Source organism: Mus caroli, chromosome 9 (assembly GCF_900094665.2).
Source record: "Mus caroli chromosome 9, CAROLI_EIJ_v1.1, whole genome shotgun sequence".
Taxonomy (NCBI): domain Eukaryota; kingdom Metazoa; phylum Chordata; class Mammalia; order Rodentia; family Muridae; genus Mus; species Mus caroli.
In genome coordinates this window covers 11059949-11081275 of record NC_034578.1, presented here as the reverse complement: position 1 = coordinate 11081275, position 21327 = coordinate 11059949, and the positions used below count along the sequence as shown (strand labels likewise).

Sequence of the window (21327 nt, the reverse complement as noted above, 5' to 3'; positions counted from 1 at the left end):
AAGATCAGACTCAGTGGTGGGAAAATGAGTCCTTTCTACCAAACAGCAGAAACAAGGCACGAAAACCCACCATTGGACCACTGTGAGCATGAGTCTGATTCTGCTCAGGGCAATCATAGCAGGTTGGGTAAATGTGTCACTGCTTTGGTAATGTAACAAAGAGAAAGGTGCTCTGTTGGAATCATCTGAGTGAAGAGTGGCCGAGAGCAAGTTCGAAGGCCTGGACACAGCCTACACTCTTCAAGACTGTGCCCCTAGTGACATTCTTTGTCCAACTTGGCCTCTGCAGTGTCTACTGCCTCCTGTAGTATGCTCATTTATGAATACACTGATGGTTTAATCTCTCACAAGATCTGAGCCCTCGTGGTCTAGTCACCTGGAGACATTGCTGCTTAGAGGGCTAAGCTTCCACCACAAATCAGTCTTTGGGGGACAATGTACCCAAGCTATATACAAACAAATTTGTCCCCCAGGTAGAAGCATGCTATACACTTTCAAGAAAATTGGTCTGGAGTTTGCCTTCTTTCATGGATTTTGAGGACATTAAGGATCGGGACAGCATTGCTGGATGGGGAGGTGTTGGCACTCTTGGTGCAAAGGCTAAGCAGCATCCCTTCCAGCTGACTGGACTTCTGAGATTATGCGATCAGGCGAGCTGGGCTCCTGTGCACGTACTGTGTGTCCATGAGTGTGTTCTGGGATGGGTTTCTGAGCTGCCAAGCACAGTTGAGATACTAAACAGCTGGCAGATTGCAGACATGAAAGCAGCTCATGCCAGGCAGAAGGCCCCGAGTCCCTCCTTTCTTAAAAACCGTGAGCCAATGCCACAATACATCCTTGGGGAGCCACAGAAGCTGGCTCCAACATATATTGTTGAGTGACATAGAGAAAAAGGAAAGCATCAGGTTTTGGAGCAGGAGAAAATGGAGCCTTGTAGGCAGAAAAATGACTGTACTGGCTAGTTTTGTGTCAACTTGACACAGCTGGAGTTATCACAGAGAAAGGAGCTTCAGTTGAGGAAATGCCTCCATGAGATCCAACTGTAAGGCATTTTCTCAATTANTGATCAAGGGNGANAGGCNCNTTGTGGGTGGGACCATCTCTGGGCTGGTAGTCTTGGTTCTATAAGAGAGCAGGCTGAGCAAGCCAGGGGAAGCAAGCCAGTAAAGAACATCCCTCCATGGCCTCTGCATCAGCTCCTGCTTCCTGACCTGCTTGAGTTCCAGTCCTGACTTCCTTTGGTGATAAACAGCAGTATGGAAGTGTAAGCTGAATAAACCCTTTCCTCCCCAACCTGCTTCTTGGTCATGATGTTTGTGCAGAAATAGAAACCCTGACTAAGACAATGCCCATCCCCCAAAATGCCTGTCCTTCAGTGCCCAAGCCCCGTATGTTCAAATGAGATGAGTTATCTTTGCAAATGGATTGAAGATTCTGAGCATCCTGGATTACCTAGGTGGGTGGAATACAACCACACAACCCTGAAAAGATGGTGAGGCAGGATCTCAGAAAGAGCCCAAGGAGATGTGGTCTTGGGAAAAGCTGGCTTCAACCTGGAGTGGGGGAGGAGGCCCGAGCCAAGGCATGCCTGTGGCCTCTGGAAGCTACAAAGACCAGGAGGCCTCACTCAGAAGGAGAGAGAAAGCCCCTTGCCCCATGTGTGCCAGACTGTGCGACCATGCAGCCCTGCAGAACCAGAAGATGAGCAATTTTGTTGTTTAAGCCACTAAGACTGTGGCAATTTGTTATAGCAGTAATTTAAAACTAATTCAAATGCTTTCAAAATTGTAAGAGAAAATTAGTTTAACCCATTACCTAAATCAGACCCACTACTGATTAAGTATGAATTTAAGTACATTTTCAGACAAATAAGGTCTGAATATATATATATGAGCTCCTAAGCACTTTCTCTTGGGGGGATGGAGTTTTCCAAAATAAGGAAACAGACCAAGGACAGGGAACGCCAGGAAGCAGCAGGGCTCACCCTGGAGAAGGCAGCAAGGAGCACTCAAGAACAGATGCTACAGGCGTGGAGCAAAAGAACAGACACGCAAAGGAGACAAGCTTCAACCCCAGGCAAGGAGGATTTGTTCTGAGAAGAAAAAAATAATTGTCCTGTCCTTGTTGTTATGGCAATGAGCTCTACTTGCCTATTTAAAATAGTTTTACTAATTCTTTGAGAATTTCAAACCTCCCTATACCTCCCTTTAACTTAAGAAAAAAAAACATCAAATCCAATGTGTGTTTCCCATATACATCTAGAAAGTACATATACATCCGCTGGAGGAAGCTGACCAACCCAAGTCATGCCCTTTTTAAAAAACCAACTCTCACTCTCCCTTGCCAGCTATGAGTTGCCAGTAGCTCCTTAGCTAGGGGTGGGACTTCCTGACTTCCTTTCGACTCTATATTGGGATTCCATCAGGTTCCATCCTGCGCAGGTCCTGTACATATTGTTAGAAACACTGGGAGGAGTTCCTGTAACTGTCCTGCTGTGGGAAACACTGTTTCACTGTACCACCTCTGGCTCTCACAGTCTTACAGGGTCCGCTTCTGATAAGAGCTCTGGGCCTTGTGAGAAACAATGTGGTTGATTTGTATATTGTAATAATTCAGATGTAGGTGTAACCTGATTGGAAAGAACAGGGTAAGAAGGTGGAGCCCTGAGCCTCTGACCCCCTGTCTTCATTGGCTTTCTGTTTGGCCCTTTGTTGTTAGGTTCAGTGGTAGGCAGGCCACATGGTCAGGACTGGATTAATCGCAGTCCGTGGTCTGTGGCACCCTCTAAGCAGGTATCTAGGTGTGACCTGCTCTTGGCTCTATGGTTAGCTATTTGATGAATTTCTTTCACTATGTAATAGACACCTTTGAACCTGCTGCCTAAACCAAAGCCAAAGCCTGAAGAATAACCCATATCTAGTGCTATGGTATATATCCTGTCCTGAGACCAATCCTTCTTCCAACAATGATAATTTGTGAGCCTCAGGTCAGTGATGTCTTTGCTGCCTCCTCATATGCAAGCCGAGTGCCTTAAAATTTTTACTATTTGACAATGGTCCCTGCTAGGCTGGAAACAGGAGAAAGGAGAAATCTTTGCCCCTGAGAAGCTGCGGATTGCACACAGTCTGTGAGACAGTTTACTACCACTCTGGGAGAGACCTACCCCAGGATTTGTGTACGTTGAATATGGCTGTTTTGTGTGTTTTCAAATCTGCATTCAGCTTTGTACGTTTTTTCTCTCTCTTTCTTCCTTAACTGCTCTTTGAAATGAGAGAGACAGTTGGCCATAGAGGGTACATGGAGATGCTAAAACAAGATGATGACAACTGGCCTCACCAGCGCCAGAGCCCCAGAGCATGTCTTTCTTCTAACTTCATGCTATGCTCTGAGACAGGCCTGCTTCTGGTTTTCTCAGATCCCTCAGTGCCAGCCAGCCAGGGTGGGCTCTGAATTACTTTGTTTCTTGCTGTTGCCAGATACTTGATGTGGGGCTGTGGGTATGTGGGGAATAGGGGAGTAGGAGAGAGTGCCCACGTCCCGCCAGAGTTTCCATGCTCTGGATGGGCAGGACGTGGGAGGACTGCTGGACACTTTCCACACGGCCCCGGGTGGGCATCTGGCTGTGTTAGGCCATGGACCCCAATGGCGGGTGGTGGACAAGGGGCAACCCCAGGTACCAGGTTCTCAGTCTCCGGCAACCCACGCTGGATATGGCAGAGAAGCTGAGAACAGAATAGGGGGCCAGGGTAGAACTCAGCCCGGATATAAAGGAAGAGGGCAGAGGGAGAGGGGGTGCTGGGTGGTTGTGGCTGCAGTATAGGAAGGCCTCCTGGCGGGAGGTTAGACGCAGCTCATTAAGAGAAAGCCTATCCCATCGTTCAAGCACAGTGGGCCTTCATGATTAGAGACAGTCTATAGTTTTAGAGCTTTATTATAGAAAGGCAGGGGGAAAGAGAGAAGGTAGAAAGAGAGAGGGAGAGGCCGGCCACGGCCATGAGGAGAGAAGGGGGAAGAGAAAGAGAGAGAAGAAAGGCTAGAGAGTAAGAGAGGAGCTTAAAGAGAGTGAGGAGGGGCCAAGCAGCCCCTCTTATAGTGGGCTGCTGTCTTGCTGTTGCTAGGTAACTGTGGGGAGGAGTCTAGCCAGAATGCCAGAAGCTCAGGACATTGTTTATGTGACTACTAGCCACATGCTTCTCTTGTGGGGGGCTGTGGGGGCGGGGCGATAACTTCGACAGGAGCCGGGGATTCAGGAGACATGACCGAACTCCTACCGTCCCACCCACCTGGGTCCCACAGGATTCAAGACCTCAGCTCGACTGGACCGGGCTGTCTGAGCATAACCCATTGCCCCACAGCTTGATACAAATAATTTAAGGAAGGCTTTCTCTTGGCTCATGGTTTTTGTATATAGCCCATGACAGTTGCAAAGGCTTGGCAGCACATTGCTCCAAGGTGGTGAGAGCTACTTGGTCTCATCTCAGCAGACCGACCAGGAAGCAGAGAAGGGGGAACGCTGGCACTCCGATAGCTTTCTCCTTTCCTCTCTGTAATCAGCTCAGTTCCCCCATCCAAGGGATTATACTGATCCACCAACAGAGTGGATCTTTCTTCCACAGTAAATCCTCTCTGGAAACATCTTCATAGATACACACACCCAGTGGTATGTCTCTTACAGGATTCTAAATCCAATCAAAGAAGATTGTTCCCCAGGCTCTCACCACCATGGAGGTCTTGGTGAAAAGTCTCAACAAGATCAGACTGGCAATGGTAGATTTGGATCTTTCCAAGCAGCCCTAGAACCTTGAGGTTCAGGATGGCTCCTGACCTTGGCAACTTGCCAAGTTCTCACAGCAATAAGGAAATAATTTTGCTTGGTCATGCTGCCTAACTCCTGATTCATTGACCCCTGATCTGTAGCGGTATTAAGACTCACCCTAGAATTTTGGAAAATATGTAAATCAAGCCCTAGTTTTTAGGGTTGCTAACATAATTTATCACCCAAGTAAAACCTTTCCATCAAGAAAATTTGGAAAATACTGGATTAAAATTAAAACATAGGATTATTTTTTTATGCTGTCACAAAACTTGACCTCCTAGGTAATATTTTTTAGATTAGACTGTGATTTTTAGAAAACTATTTAAGTTTTCGGAGGCTCGGTTTCCTCCTCTGAAATACTGACATCCAAAGAAGGCAGGGAGGTTGAGGTCATGATCGTGAAGGCTCTGACATTGACGACATGAGGTAATATCTACAAGCCTGAGTTCCCATCTCTCATCTCTTGTGTTTCTTTCAAATTTTCTTCTGGCTTGTCAAATCACCCTCATTTACATCTGTCTTTAAAACTGACTTTAGCAGTTGCATGAAATGGCATCAGGTTACTCTCTACGGTGGCATTCCAGGCCTAGTACAGCATCAGTCACAGCACACACAGTGGAGGCTGTGTCTACGGGATTCTGCTATTGAGAGGCCTCCGGGCTCCAGCAACTTTGTTTCCTCCCAAATCACCAAGGACAAGCATAGCTCAGGGTTCAAGCCTACATCACAGGTGTACCACCACCAAGGAGGGCACTCGGCAGCTCCTGATGAGGAGTCAGAAGTCTCTCCACGCTCTCTTCACCTCCACTGCACCCAGACTTTCTAAGATAAAATCCTGGGCTTCCCAAGGAGATTCTCTGTTCCCTCCTCATATGATCCATGCTAATCCCCCTTTTAAAGGTTACCATCTGTGACATGGTCACCAGGCCAAGAAGCACAGCCTGCACACAGAGAAGAGGTTTTATTGCGCTTACAGTGACTTACAATAAAGCACACTTTAGAGCATATTGGAAAAACTCAGGCTTCACAAAGACCACAGTCACTGTTACCAGTTACATCTGCTCAGATGCACACAGAGAATATGGGAAGGGAGCAGACAGGGACCAACAGGAGATGCGGCCCTGAGGGCCTACTCTGTGACAGGGCACTATCTTCAGCTTTCCTCAGGGAGGTATGACTGAAGCTCTTTCCACAGTTCTCTGGGGAAGACACACTGTGTGCTGCTGCTACCTGTCCTCGGGCTGACTCTCCTTGGCCATAGGAAAGATGCAACTCACAGGTACCAGCTGACATTACAGAGATCAGGACAGATGCAGAAGCTGTGACCTCAAAAACTCACTTTATATTTGGAAATCTCCTTCTACCCTCGCCAAGACATTTTTCTTTAAAAATCTGCTGTTCTGTAGATGACTTTTTTTAATTTTGGAAATTTTCTAACACTCCCATGGATTGATTAGTTTAAGAAAACCCCTAGGTTTGTTACAAAATCAGGCTTAACCAAATTCGTGCTTCAGTTAACAACTGGGAGTTCTAAATGAGTCTTGGATGAGCCTCTTTTCCCTCAAGCCTCAGCTTCCCTCTCAGCTCCACAAAGATGCTTTGTCTCCATGACAGCTCTGTGAGGAGATGGGAATCCGATGCTAGTACAGTGGCAGCCACCGCTCTGGGCTTGGGGGTAGAGTCGGTTCTGCCTGACACATCTGTCAATGGGTGACGCTGCGAGTCAGCAGGACCATATGGAAGGTAATGAAATTGCTGGCTATCTGGAATGAGATTTCTCTGACAAAGGGGCCCTTAAGGCTTAAAGTTGCTTTAAGAAGCCGGTACGTTTTGAAAAAATGACACATTAATTTCTCAAGTGATGTAGACAGGGAAATCTTCTCTCAGGAACTGGTGTGAAAAAAATTTTTTTCATTATTCAGACAACAGAAAAATGCCCTGTCTAGACAGCTTGGACAGATGAGGTGTCTAAGTACAATTATTCCCAGCTTATTGGAAAGCAAGTCTCTCATTGTCCATTAAAAAGGAACAGTGGTTCACCCCTTCTTGTTTCTGGGGGTCAGGGGAAGAGCTCCTACCTCCCAGCTCTCCTGTGTACTGCTAATCTTGATAGTTATCACTTAGGAGAGGGCCAGGCCCCACCCATCGCTAGTTACAAGACAGAGTTGACCCTCACCTTGCTCTCTCCTCTCCTCTCCTCTCCTCTCCTCTCCTCTCCATTTTCTCATTTGCTGAGGGGCCCCATTCATTATGGAGGAATTCAATAATACTCTGATATATTCCAGTTTCTTGCTAATTATTACAATCTACATGGATACATGTAGTTCAGGATTTTTAAAGTACAAATGTACACACAGAGAAGGCAAAGCTACAGATAAATTCACAGCATATTAACAGGGTTTTTTTCTTTTTTTTTTTTTCTTTTTTTCTTTTTTACAAATTGATGGGCTGAACTCATTTCTTTACTTTTCTGAACTTCTCAAAATGGCAAAACTAATTTCTCTTTATTTTTAAGAAGCCAAAACGGGTCCTGTCTGGTTATGGATAGACCCAAGGCCACTGAAGCTGTGTGATTATACCTGTTCCAATGACTTCAGAGGGCCTTTGTGCCTGTTCTTTTCTGAGCATGTGGGTCAGGCCCACCAATAGTATGACTCAAGTCCCCCTGTGCTTGCTCAGCAGTAGGAAGGGCAAGGTAGAAGATGCTACACAATTGGAGGTGGTTGACTGGACCAGCCTCTGTTGAAGCTGAGGTGGTTTCCAGAGCTCTTGCTCAAAGATTTACACACAACACCTCATGGCATCTTCTAGAAGGTTTGCAAATCAGATGGGGAGATGACGCTGGACGGGTTCCTAGGAACCCAAGCATCTCACAGCTTCTGTGTTACTTTCCAACTCTGTTAGTGTCTGGTCAATTGTGAGAGGAAAGAACCCTCCCCCACCACTTCCAGCTTTCCCTAACTCATGGCCACAATGGGTTCCACAGACGACAGATCTGTCTTCCCAGACTGGATCTGGGAAGAGGGCAGGTGGTGATTAACTAGTGGAGCCCTCCGACCATGGCTTTTCTCGGTCCATGCCACCCTGAAGGAAGGAACTGGGGAGGGTAGCCTGTCTTCCTGCGGCTTGGGTGGCCTTTGGCACATGCTCAGCAATGCCTTAAGCTCAACCCTAAAGTTCTCATTGAGCCAGCAGTAGATGAAGGGGTTATAACAAGTACTGCTCATGGCAAACCAGTGGAAGGCAAAGTAGAGGGCATTGTTGGTGTGGATGGCCTTGCTGGACAAGAGGAGGACATAGCAGTTGAGAGGGAACCAGCAGAGGGCAAAGAGGACTACCACAAGCACCAGCATCTTCACGGTGGTCTTCTTCTTGCGTCGCAGGGCCAGGTACTGCTCTGTGGTCACATCGCCAATGGTGTTACAGAGCCACAGCTTCTTGGCCACACGAGCATAGGCCACTGAGATGATGAAGAGTGGAAGTAGGTAGAGCAGGATGAAGGTGGCCAGGTCCAGATACTTCCAGAAGAGGTCAGCTGGCTCTGGGAAGTCCGGCAGGCAGAGGGAGCGCACAATGTCCTCACTGAGCCAAGAGGGGGGGTGGGGAGAAAGATGGCTGGCTATGAGTGAGGGTGTCAGTACTTCCACGTCCTATGGAGGAATGCTGGCCTCCCTACCTAAGGCTGGGCAATCTGTCACAGCCTTTTTGGTATGCAGCCTAAGCATCCATCATGCTCCACTCTCCATAGAACATTTTATAGAGGTCAGAAAGACTCCAGACTCTGTGTCCCCTAAACCTGGCATTATCTTTTGGACACCGTGGGTCCACAGATATTCAATGAATAAATAAATAAATGAATGATGAATGAACAGATCAATGAAGGAATAATACAGCGATGTCCCTGCTTAGGAAACAAGCTCTTTCTTGAGTCCCCTTTGTAATCAGTGCTCACCCCAAAGAGCAACCATTAAAACAGATGGAAGGTCAGGAGAGCAGGTGGTACAGTACACATGCCTCTAGCCATGTCCATGCCTTACTAACTTCCTTACACATTCTTTCTAGAAATGGAAGGAGGAGGCAGCTGTTTCCCAGGGGAAAGCTGTAAGATGACAAAACCACTCAAAGTTCCCTCCTTGGTTCACTGTTGGTGAATATGTACTGCAGGTTTGTAGTGTGGAGGCAGGGTTAGGGATCGACTCAGAGAGATCATGAGTTCAAAGTGAGATAGCTCTTCTCTCTGTGCAGTCTGCCATGGAGACAGGCGATTATGAAGTAGGTGTGGGTTCTGTTGTTGTTTTTAACTGAGTGTTTGAAAGAAGGAGTTTACCATTTGGTAAGAGCATATGTTAAGAATCAAACTGGGTAGTTGGGGATAGGGAATCCTGCCTCAGAAGCATATACTCATGCTTATTTCTTTCTAAGTTCTGCCAGCAGGGAATTCTTGCTTAAACAGGGCTGAGTGGTTATCTGTGTGAGCACACACTCCCTGGTGGCAGAACTTGGTAACTACTGCCTTGTCTTTGCAAACAGCCTAGAAAGCAAGGGTGGGTTGAAAAGGATGCAGAGACTCAGCATGGGCCAAGAGACAGGATGAGAACTGGCAAGAACAGCTCATGAGGCACGTGCGCCCGCCCGACAGCAAGAGTCACATCCAGAGGGGGCTCCTGTTTAGTCCCAGTGACTGTGGGACAGGTCTATTCTGGAGGTCAGCACGGTACACTCTCCCTTGAGCCCCAGGCTACTCCAACTAACACTTCTCACCTGTACTTGAAGGTAAACAGTTTCTGGCAGATGGCATGTGGCAGAGAGAAGAAGGTAGCCATGACCCAGATGACAGCAATATATATGACACCCTTGGTGATGGAGATCCGAGGCTTCAGGGGATGCATGATGACCTAGAAAACATGTGAAGGTCTCACAGCTGAGGGTGAAAGCAGGTAAGAACCCAGGGCTTGTTTATTAAAGGGTGTGCACCCTTTACATTCCTTGGTGATGCCCGCATGGCACTAGGCAGTCGAGGAGTTAAACAGAGGTCACTCCTACCACAGCTCAACTCCAGGGATGGGAAGAGGGTGTCATGTGGACTCTGTGGCTCCTGGAAGTCCCAAGGCCTCTTGCAAGTGAAAAGAGCAGGGTGGAGTGAGGAGGGTACAAAGATGGCAGAAGGGGACCTGAGCTCGGCCCCATCTCCTTGGGGCCTGACCATCTTCTGTAGTTCCAGACCCTGGACGGTATAGAAGGTTCTGACCATAAGGAGCAATCTCTTGTCACCCACTGCAAGAAGAGTGGGTGGCTGATTTGATGCCACCCACTAAACCCATTACTAAATTCCAACCCAGACTGATTTCCATGCACTTAACAGGGAACCTGTATCACAGACATGGAGCCAAAATGTGTCTTGGAATTGATATTGTGTTCTAGCCAATCAACTCTTCTAAGAAGCTTAAATAATGTGAGACTCGTTCCTGGGGCAGAGGTACTCCAGATCTCTGATGGAATTGGAGGAGGCTAACCAGAGGTAAGGAACAGTTGTGTGCAAACTTTCCTCAGTGGGTTGTGGCACACCTTTGCTATGGGAAGACCTGATTCTAACATGATCAGGGCAGTTTGGAAATAGAGCGATCTCAAATTTGGGCAGTCCATCCCTCAACCAATGTGCAAATTCCTTCAGGAACACTCTTTTCAAGTTGTCACCAGATGCACTTAGATGTGGCTGGTGACATGGGACACTGTGTCCTTGACAGCTCTGTCCACTTTGAACATTTATTTTTACTTGAAAGCCATTCCTCACATTGAATGGGGACTTTGAGTGTGGGTCTTTGGAGCCAGTTCTCTATTGGGCGGTGTCATGCTTCTTGGGTCATCTCAGAGCAAACTTTGGTTCTTGATCTGGAGGATACTTGCTCTGCAGGTCTGTTTAAATCATCACAGTGCAGGACACTCTAGCAATAAGAGCTTGATCTTGGAGCTAGACACATGCTGGATCTAATGTGATCATTCTTGGTCACATGATTATGGCAAAGCATGCACATTTCTGAACCTGACTATTACTTTTTAATATGGTCTAATCCAGTGGTTTTTCAAGGTTCTCAACCTGTGGGTCACGGCCATCAGAAAACACGTGGCTCTGATGACCTTAGAAACTGAGACACTGCTCACTGGCAGCACTATAGCTATGAAGTAGCAACAACATGATTTTATGCTTGGAGGTCACCACAACATGAGAAACTGCATTAAAGGGTCACACATTAAGAAGGTTGAAAACCACTCAGCAATATGTGCTTATAGATTATGGAGTTTGTGGGTGCAATATACCTGGCCCAGAGTTGGCCTCTTCCAAAAGGGATGACCTTGGGTCCTCTTTGAGTGCCTACCACCCATGGGGCAACACCCCATATGCTCACTCCTGTGCTAACAGCCCACCTCTCCTGTTAGCAGTTCACTGGTGTGTGTTCCTACGACACTGTCTGGACCAGAGGCTCTGTATCCCACCTGAAGCTCTCTGACCTGCAGTTATCTGCTTCTCCGACCTGCAGTTATCTGCATCTGCTTCTTCATTCCCATCTGTGATTTTCTGTGTTTGCTTTTCTACTACCAAAATAATTCCCTACGTTCTGAGATGGGAACCAGCAGAGAGCCTTCCCTTAAACAACAAAATGCAAATAGCCATTTGCAACTACCAAAGAGTTTAACATCTCTTGTGTCCTTTCCCAAATTGATCGACAAGGAGGCAAGCACACACGCTGTCAGTGGGACTGAATGAGTCACTGTCCTGAGAATATTCCCTACAGACTGTGGTGGAAGTATTCCCACCAGCCAGCCAGGCATAGACGGAGATGGGAGGGTGCTGCTGGGGACAGGTGATGCTGGGGACAGGTGCTCTCACCTGGTGGCGGTCCACTGCGATCGCTGTCAGAGTCAGTGCTGAGACATGAAGAGAACAGTACTGGGCAAAGCGACTGACATGACACATGCCCTTCCCAAACACCCATGTGCTGTTCACAAATCGGACCTGTGGGTAAAATACAGACGTTGGGAACAGACAGAATTAATAGGCCTTGACTGGTACCAGTTCCATCTCTCAATTGTCTTTGAAGAACATCTCTTCAGGAGACTTTTCAGCTCTCTCAGCCAAGAAATCTTCCAGCTGCCAGGGACCACATGGTTTTCCCCAGCATAACCTATTTTTTGTCTGTTCCGCTCACCAAACCCCAGTCACGGCCCTGGGCCGTCAGGTATCAGAATGTGAGAAGAACTCGGGCTCTGGGGTGGCATTTCCATCTCTATTTAGTGCCATGCAGCCTTAGCCAATAAACGCCTTTAACCTAGGGTTTCCCATTTTTAGAAACTGGCTTCAAAATCTCTACCTGGAACGGCTTATGATAAAATCTGTAAAGATGGGAGAAATTGCCCAGCAAATTGTTAAAATGTGATTTTTAGAAATGGGAAGCTGGCATTTTGAAGTGTAGTAATATTCTCTCTTGGTTGAATGGAACATGGCCTTGTGAGAAAACAACATGTCCACTGTGCTTAGAAGGTGTGTATGTGCGCATGTGTGTGCGCATGTGTGCGTATGCATGTGCGTGTACATGTGCATGTGCATGTGTGTGTGCATGTGCGTGTGTGTAAGTGATCCAACGCAGAGCACATACATGCTGTGTAAGTAGTCTCTTACTGAACACCCCAGCCCCACGTCTATGCCAATATTGCAGCTGATCAACCTGGACAGAAAAACCTGGGAAGGTGAAGGTTACAGTGGGGAGAAATGGGACCCTTGGGGAAGACGAGGGCCTCCCTCGGCACTATGTAGGGCTGGATGCCTACACAGGCCTGGAGCAGCTCCTATGAGGAATGTCTTGTGCCCAGGAGAAATGGGGCATCAATTCTGACCAAGGCATGTCTGTTCCAGGGAGGATAGGCCACCAGGTGGGAGTGAAATGGGCACAGGGAAGGACTGACTGACAGCAGATAGAAACAGCAATCCAGCAGGACAGAAGGACTCACGCTACCTGGATTTATAGCCGAGATTTTTGCCACTTCCCACTGTCATCTGAGTAGAAAGGAAGGTGAGAAACAGATCAGAGAATGGGCCAGCCTTGACTGACACAGTTATGCCTCTCATTGGTACCTGAGGTGCGTCCTCTCAGGAGGCTTCTCAGCCTTCCCAGCAAGGAAATCTTCCCGGCGTGTGCTGAATCACAGAGCACACTGTCCTCAGCATAGGCACGGATGCCCACGGTAGGGTCTCTAAGCCTTCACCCCATTTCACATGTGGTTATAAAAATCATACATGATAGAAAACAGATGTAGGGCAGGTACAACAAGCCATACTTAGCCTCTTAACTGCCATTACAACTGCACAAGGGGGTGTTTAAGAGGAGCAAGACTCACATATGTGGAAACTGGGATAAAAGCCATCAACCCTAGATCAGGGCCTGTTGGGAACCAAGGAGTGGGGTGTTTGCCTGGTGTGTATACAGGAAAGGTGGGTCAAGTCTGGCTATATCTCCACAAGGAGAAGAAGATCCAGGGCTTTGTTCTATGGCTCGGAGGAGCCATGGAGGCTACAGAGAAGGGCATCTTCAACCCCTCTGCCTCCACCTACAATCAGCAAGTGAGCAAACCTAAGCTTCTGATGGGCCATCACCACCTCCCAGAAGTCCTCTCTTCTCTCCGGATCTTGCCTTGATGCTGTTCCGGTGGAACACTGCTGCTGGCAAGTGAGACTCACCCAGACAGAGGCTGCAGGAGGTCCCAGTCCTGATACCTGGCCCAGCCTCTCTTTCTGACCCACCTCAGCTTCCCCCAGCCACTCCGAGGTCCCTCAATACAAGGTGAACTTCAGGGGCCCCTCTCTTTTGCTCTCCCTGCTCTCTCTGTGCTGTGTGCACTAATCTCAACCCAGGAGATCCAGCTCTTCCCCCCCCTCCCCGCCCCCCATGCCCTGGTCGGTTAGAATGAAGGTCAGCCTCCTTCCAGCTCCACTACACTGTCTGCATACCTCTGTCATGGGAACCATCAGCCACTGTTTGTTATCTCAGTGATCAGAGCCCGTCTTCATGCTGACTGCAGTGAGTACAGTTGCTGGGGAGAGGCGCCCCGGAGCAGGTTACCATCACCAAGCAGCCAAAGGCAATGCCTCACCCAAGTGGGAAGGCTGTGGTGAGCAGGCTGAGGGATTTGAAGACCCTCCCTCCCAGTTCTCACAACCTGTGTGCACAGGGCAACACCCTAGATGGATGGATGGATGGATGGATGGATGGATGGATGGATGGATGGATGGAGTTTAAAGGAGTTTGGACTGGGAAGATGCCAAGGGTCAGGTTCAAAGCCCAGCTGTTATAGTTTGTCCTGTAGGAAGGGCAGAGAGTCCCTTCTCACAGGACATCCCTGGGACATTCGGCTCTCAGTTGTCTCTGCTTCTTTGTCCCTTCTTGTGTCTGTTGCATATCTGGCCCTGCAGCCTGGCTCTAAACAACAGTGACAAGGCCAGACCCTGGAGCCTTGCAGCTCACAGCCAAGACCCACCCCAGCTTTACCCTCTGATGAAAAGCCAAGGGAGGAGCTATGGAGAGTCATAATGCAGCTTTTCTAAGCATCAAGGAGGCACAGGGGGACTCTTAGGTCTTGACCAGTGCCTAGAGGACCCCAAATGACCACTGATAGGTTAGTATAGGCTGAAGGACAATAGGATAAGTTGGTGTCTTGGAGCAGTGGAAGCAGAACATGGGTCAAGAGTATCCCCTATCCTGCTGGAGGCTTAGTGGACACAACAGTATACTTGAATGAAAAGATCAAGTTCTCTTAACTCTCCAGGTGGGTTTGGACAAGGACACAACCTCTACACCTTGGTTTCCTTATCTGCCAAATGTGAGATGTTCTTATAAGGAAGAATAGGAGAGAAAATGAGAATACTTTGAAGATGGAAGATTTGGAAAGACCTCACATGGGCCAATGGACTTACAGTAATCTGTCATCTTGTCTGTCAATTGTTTGTGTGTGAGTGGTAGATAGATGATGGATGGATGGATGGAAAGATAGGAGATAGATAGATATTCTGCTTGGCTAATAACTTTAATAAGAAGTTATTCCCTAAGTTGAAAAGGGCATGACTCCACTCTAGAGATGAGCTGTCTGTCACTGGATTGCTCAGCCATACCCTCTATTTCAAACCATCCATGAGCTCCCTGGTCACTGAGGGACAGAAACAACATCAGTAAACACCACATAGCAGAAGCCCAGAGAGGCAGTCACTTGCATCCCCTGCACAAATGTCCCAGCCCTCACAGCACATGCCACAGAGGGAACGCAGCTTAGCCCACTTGCACAGAGAAAGACATTTCAGACTCCATCAGCAACTAGCAGTTGCTGTCTCAAACGACCCAACAGCAGCACCCTACGGGTGGGAGGTGGGTTTTTCACCTGCTGAAGAGAGGGTCAGGATAGTAGCCTCTGCTAACATTTCAGGGACCTGATTTACTGTTTGCTACTTCCAAACACCTGTGGCAAAGAGGGTAAAGAGGGTAAAGAGGGTAAAGAGGGAATGGTCAGTCTGTTAGAGCTAACTGCAGGCACTTGATTCATTGAATTAGTGCTACCAGCTGCAGAAACTGGCTTGGGAATGAAAGAGAAAGGAAAGAGCAAGGGGGAAAGAGAGATGGAAAGAAGGTTGATTAGCGACAGGAGAGAAAGGAGACTCGGGATTTAGACAGGAACACAAACTAAGGCTGAGGTGGCCAAGCAGAACAGGTGAAGGACTAGGGTGGGGAGGACCTGGAAGAGAGAGAATGTCAGGAGGAGCGAGGATAGAAAGATGCTTCAGGAGAAGAGACTGAGCCCCGGAGGACCTTTCCTTACCAAAGTGAAGGGCGTGTTGAGCAATGTGATCATGATGTCCGCCACTGCCAGGTTGACAATGAAGAGGCTGGTGGCCGAGTGCATGCGCTGGTTCTTGAAGATGACATGACAGACCAGGACATTACCGAAGAGCGAGAAGATGATGGTGAATGAGTAGGCCACGATGAGCAGTGCTTTCACCGTGGGGTTCTGGGACTCGGCCCCATAACGTCTCCTGCCCACGAAGTTCTGCCAGTCAGAGAAAGTGTAGTTGGCCCAGAAGTGCGAGGAGGCGTTGGGCCCGGTCAGGGCTGCCTCCATGCTGGGATGCTCAGTGACGACCTGCGGTTGCTCAGTAGCTCGCACCGAGGACAGAAGAAAGAGAAGCAGGACAGGAGGAACCTTCATGTCCAGCCACTGCAGCTCTAAGCACAAGGTCCGGGCTCCCTGCCGGGCTCTGTGCCTGGAGGCTGGGTGCGAGGGGCTGAGCGCACCGGGCTAGAGGAGTCCGCACCACAGAGGGAGCCTGGGAGCGAGGGGCACGGGGCACAGAGGAAGCCCCGACCTCCGAGTGAACCTGGACCCTGCCAGGTCCGGACTCAGGAGGCAACCGAGATCCTCCGGAGGGTCGGGACCACAGAGAAAACTCCGAAACGCCAAGGGAGCCTGATGGTGCCGACTGCCACCCACCTCGGTCCTCGGTGGCGCTCGCCCGGCTCGTCTCCCGCAGCACTTTTATACCTCTGCTCCCGCTGGAGCCAGAGCGCCTCCGCCTATAGAGTCGTGCAGCGTCTCTTCGCTCCCGTGACGCGCTCCGCTCCGGCTGCCCCGCTCCCCTCTCGCAGCACCGCAGTTCCCAGCGCAGCTCGCACCGGCTCTGCTACCCGGCTGCAGCCCAGACTCCAGCAGCCCCCTCCCTCACGCTCACCAGCTTTCTGTACAGCAAGTCAGCAGACAGGTGCAAACACCCTCAGAGACCGTGTGGAGTCACACTGCAAGGCTGGGTCTGTGCAGTCTGAGGATCCCACGTTGGCTTCCATCTGAACTGTAGCCTCGGCATATTCCCTACAGTAAGGTGGCTCCTGATCCGGGTAGATCCTGGGATGCTTCCTCTCCATCTAAACCTTAAGACTCACTGGAGGGCTTAATAAAGGCCTATTGTTTTATTGACAGCCTTCAAACACTTGACACATCCAAGAAGCAAAAGAAATAAAGAGCTCCACTCTGTGTCCACTACTCTAGAAACAGTAGCTTTGCCGCCATGGATCTCTGGACCCACCATTCTCCAGTGAGAATTTTTAAATAGCATTTAAAAACAATTACAGTTAGCATACACAGTAGTGGGGTTTGTTTCTTCATGGGAGTGTCATGAATACACATCATGCATATGTCCTTTCCTCTTAGCCACCCTCATCCTGGCTTCCCATCACTTCTCTTTCTGGTCCCCTTCCTCTGGTCAAAGTTCTTCCTGCTTTCGTGTCACGGGAACTTTGGTTTCCCTCTCTTGTTCCTCACCTGCCCTTGCAGTCCCTCACACAGACCCCCCCTTTTTTTTACTTGTGTATATACCTATATTGATAGAGAAACCCCAATTCCTCCGTGGGAACTGCATTATCCACCTCCTGGTTCCCCTGTTGGATGCCTCTTGCAGAGCCACTGACCACCCCATCTAGTGCCAGACTTAAGACATCTAGTGTGTCATCTGACCCTGGTGAGCAACCCCTTAGATAATCAACCCAAATGCTGCTGAGCAAGTGATCAGGGAACAGAAAAAAGTCCCCCATTTCCTACTTCTTTTTCCTTTACTCTAATCCCTGTTGCTTTTGCCTGCCTCCCCACCACACCCTTCACAGACTTGTAAATGTCCTATCTTTAAGTTATAGTTGATGAATCTGTAAGTTTGTTGCAAAGTGGGAGTCCAAGTCCACATAGCAGGAGCTGGAAAAGCAAAGGAACAGGCCAACTGCAGTGTGTACACACCCAGCACACAGCCGTTCTCCCCTGCAGTGCCTGCTCTGAACCAAGCTCTAATCTAACGGTCCTAAGGTATGTACCAACCATTGGTTTGTGAATTTAATTCTAAAGTCTGGAGTCCGATTCTTCGCCTGCTGCTCCCGTCTGGCCTGCTGTGCCCTCAAGGTGGGCATTTGTGTGCTTCTCTGGCTCCTGCAGCCTGCTGCACCTCTGGCCACGATGTCCACGTGGATATCTCCAAAGAGGATGATGGACAGAACCTGGAGCTTGCTTTAAATGCGGCAAAGCTGACCACTGGATGAAAAACTGCCCTTCACCTCACCAGCTGCCAGGACCCTGTCCAAATTGTGGACACAGGAGAATTGACTGTTCCACTTTGCCAGTAGGCCAGTCCTCCACAGGAAAATCTGTCAAGTCTTCAGAACCTGGTGGCCAAAGACTGATGCTGCCCTCTAACCTGGAGGCCTGCCCCAAATGTCCATGGAGGAAGCTAGGGTGACTGTGGCTTAGGCAGCGGGTGAGCCTGCCATTTTTAATAGATTCAAGAGCTGACTGGTTTGTACTTCTTGCTTCCTCGGGTGAGGTTCATCCTTCGCAGATCTCTGACTGTGTAGACAACTAGGCTAGCATAGCCTTGTCAGTGCACAGCAGCAGCCAAGGCGTCTGCCTTCTCAGTTTTCTTCATAAGGAAAAACCAGGCCTCAGGCCCCACTTTCCTAGAGCTAACATGAGATCTAGACACAGTTTACCTTGCTCCTAGATCTAAAAAGAGAGAAACTCACAAAGCAGGCTTAATGTAATTTTCATTATTCCTTTATGTAAAGAAACTCCGTTTATAAGAACGACTGCCCTCCATAATCAAACCTGCAGCTCCTGTAAAGGCTTTCATAGAAGAGAAGGCTCTGTGGAAGGACTGAGGGTATGACAGCTTACACTGTGAAGGGCTAAAAAGATGTTTCACGATATGTAAATGCAATCTGTAAAGCTATAAACATTGTCTTAATGTATATAAAAATGAAAAAAACCTTTCTTTCTTTCCCTCTCTGTTCGGTTGTTACATTAAGACTTCAAAACTTCAGAACTTTAACACTGATTAGTGGAGTTCTGACAAGCTATTAATCTAGCTCTGGTAAGCACTGACTGCCAGTATAGTCACAAGTTCAGGATTTTACGTTTCCTTTGGTTGTCTTCTAAGGATAGACGTAAAAGTGCTTCTCACTGTGCTAAAAACATCTGTCTAACCTCTGGACCCTCATTCTTCTGGGTAGAGGGGAGAGTGTTCATGCTTTTCACACAGAATCATTTTGTGCCCCAAGCTTCTACAATGATTCAAAGGTATGGGTTTATCACCTTTTCTGCTATGTGTATTTCAGTACATAGTACAAACAGTGGTAATACTAACATATCTGAAACTTTTAATCTTTTTCTACACTTAAAACATCCTTACAAGCTTCAGGGCATCGACTTGAATCCACCTCTAGTGAGTCAATTGGACTGCAGATAAACGTTCCTGTCAATCAGCAGCCTAAATTTCCCACCCACTTCCTGTTCATGAGGGTATGATCTCTCTCCCTACCCTTTCCTGGTCTTAGAACTCCTCTTCCCAGGCTACCAGAACCATGGACCTAAATTTTTCAAATGTACACTTAAGAAAAAAATTCCCCCTAGACCCCTCAACTTTGTCTTCTGCTCCAGATACATATCTGTTCCTGAAACCTGCCAGTTCCAGGTGTTCCTGTCAAGATCTATATCTTCGACAGCTTCAAAGAGGCTAGCTCCAGGTGGTCCAGCCTTACAAACTGCTCCAACTGCTGCCTGAATGTCCCTAGCACCAGATGGTCCCACAGAGTCTGGACAGCAAGTGAAATAGCCTGCTCTTCCAGGACTTGGCCAGCATCCCAGCTTTCTTGGGTCCCCAGAGAGGTCAACGCCCCAAGACAGCAGGAAGATATCTAAAGAGCACAGCACCCCCATTCCTGCCTTACCTCTTCTTATTTCCTCACCTTTTATAATTAACAGAAAGGAGCAGTGTTAGCAACTCAGTGACAGCATCACCAGTCACCAAATGTTATGTGTGTACCCTTTAACAGGTCCCAACATCACAGCCCTCTCTTACTCTTGTGTTCTTTCACTCTTGCTATCTCTCTGTCTCTGTCTCTGTCTCTGTCTCTGTCTCTCTCTCTCTCTCTTTCATGTTCCCACTCTGAGATAGCCTGGTACTCCCCTTCTATAAATCTCCTTTGTTATATGCGTTGCATGGTGTGATTTCTGCAGCAGACCTTGGTCCAGACCTGCCAAGGTAATTTGCTATATACATCCTAACAATGGTGAGTGGAGGGGTCTCCATTCAATTCTGCAGATAGACCTGGTAGGTCCTACAAGTTTAGCAGGTTAGAATAGGCACTGTATGATTGATCATCACACAGAATAAGTAACAAATAATTAGCCAAGGTGGGTTTGAGCAGCAGAAGGCCCCTGGGTAAGTCATTTTTGGTGCTGACAGGTAGAAATTACACTCGTGCTTTAGAGAGATAGGTCATACTAAGCATGCCCAAGAATATGCATGAAGTTCCAATCAGTTCCTCTTAAGTAGAAAGTCTGCACAGAGCTATGCTGAGTCTCTGAGCACTCCAGGATCTCCAGCACAGCAACACATTTTACCCTGAACTTGGGCACTATCTGGCCTTTAACAAAGCAAGAGTATCCTTTTGTCTAATCCCATACCAGGGCTGAGGTATTCCATCTTTCTTCAGAGGCTTGTCTGCCAGTTACCATCACACTGAGAAGATGGAGAAGCAGGGGCTCTTATAACTGAAGGCGCCAACTCTGTTTGTGCATTCTGAATAAAACTGAGGCTACATGTGCAGTCAGAATGTGCAAATAGCCCTTAGATTCTATGTCTCTTGTCATAATTACAATCAAACATACCCAAGTACAGAACCTAGGGTTTATTTCAAGTGGTCTTGAAGAATCATAGTTCATCACTTTGTAAGTATATTTCAATAAAAATGATACAAAAACCTATAGAACACCACACAAGGGTTCAAAGAAATGTTTCTAAATTATAATAAATAAAAAAATGTAGAAATTGAAAATAGCAAAAAAAAATTAAAACAGAGTTTTCTGAGAATTACACTGTGGTGGTTTGAATAGGAATGCTCCCATAGGCTCAAATATTTGAGTGCATGGTTGTGAGGGAGTGCACTACTTGAGGGGCATACAGAGGTGTGGCCTTATGGGGGAAGTATGTCACTGAGGGTGGATTTTGGAGTTTCAAAAGCCTATGTCAGGCTCAGCGGCTCTCTCTTCCTGCTGCCTGCAGATTTTGATGCAGTACTCTCAGCTACTTCTCCAGCACCATGTCCCCACCATGATTATAATGGACTAAACCTCTGCAACTGTAACCAGTCCCCAATTAAATGCTTTCCTTTATAAGAGTTGCTGTGGTCATGGCGTTTCTTCACAGCAACAGAACATTGACCAAGACACATATCAGTATCCGCAAGGACATCATGATATCCCTTCACCATCAACACTAGTACCTCCATTCCCAGATGCATCCCATACTAATGGTGGCAGAGGGAAGAAATGGAAATCAGCAAGGTCCAAGTGTGTGACAGTCACTTGGTTTGTATCACTGATGGATTAGAGTTCACTAGAGAGACAAAATCAACAGAGAGAGAGAGTGTGTGTGTGTGTGT

At 47.9% G+C, this 21327-nt stretch overlaps 1 protein-coding gene across 1 annotated transcript; it reads right to left on the bottom strand.

Moving 5' to 3' along the window:
• Nucleotides 1–5762: 5762 nt before the first annotated feature.
• Nucleotides 5763–16421, bottom strand: Gpr83 (G protein-coupled receptor 83). The gene is made up of 4 exons (XM_021173110.2): nt 15674–16421; nt 11703–11828; nt 9578–9711; nt 5763–8398 (listed from the first exon to the last, which is right to left on the bottom strand). Exons 1-4 carry the CDS (start codon nt 16058–16060, stop codon nt 7774–7776), a joined length of 1272 nt encoding a protein of 423 aa, XP_021028769.1. The 5' UTR covers nt 16061–16421; the 3' UTR covers nt 5763–7773.
• Between the last annotated feature and the right edge of the window lie 4906 nt (nt 16422–21327).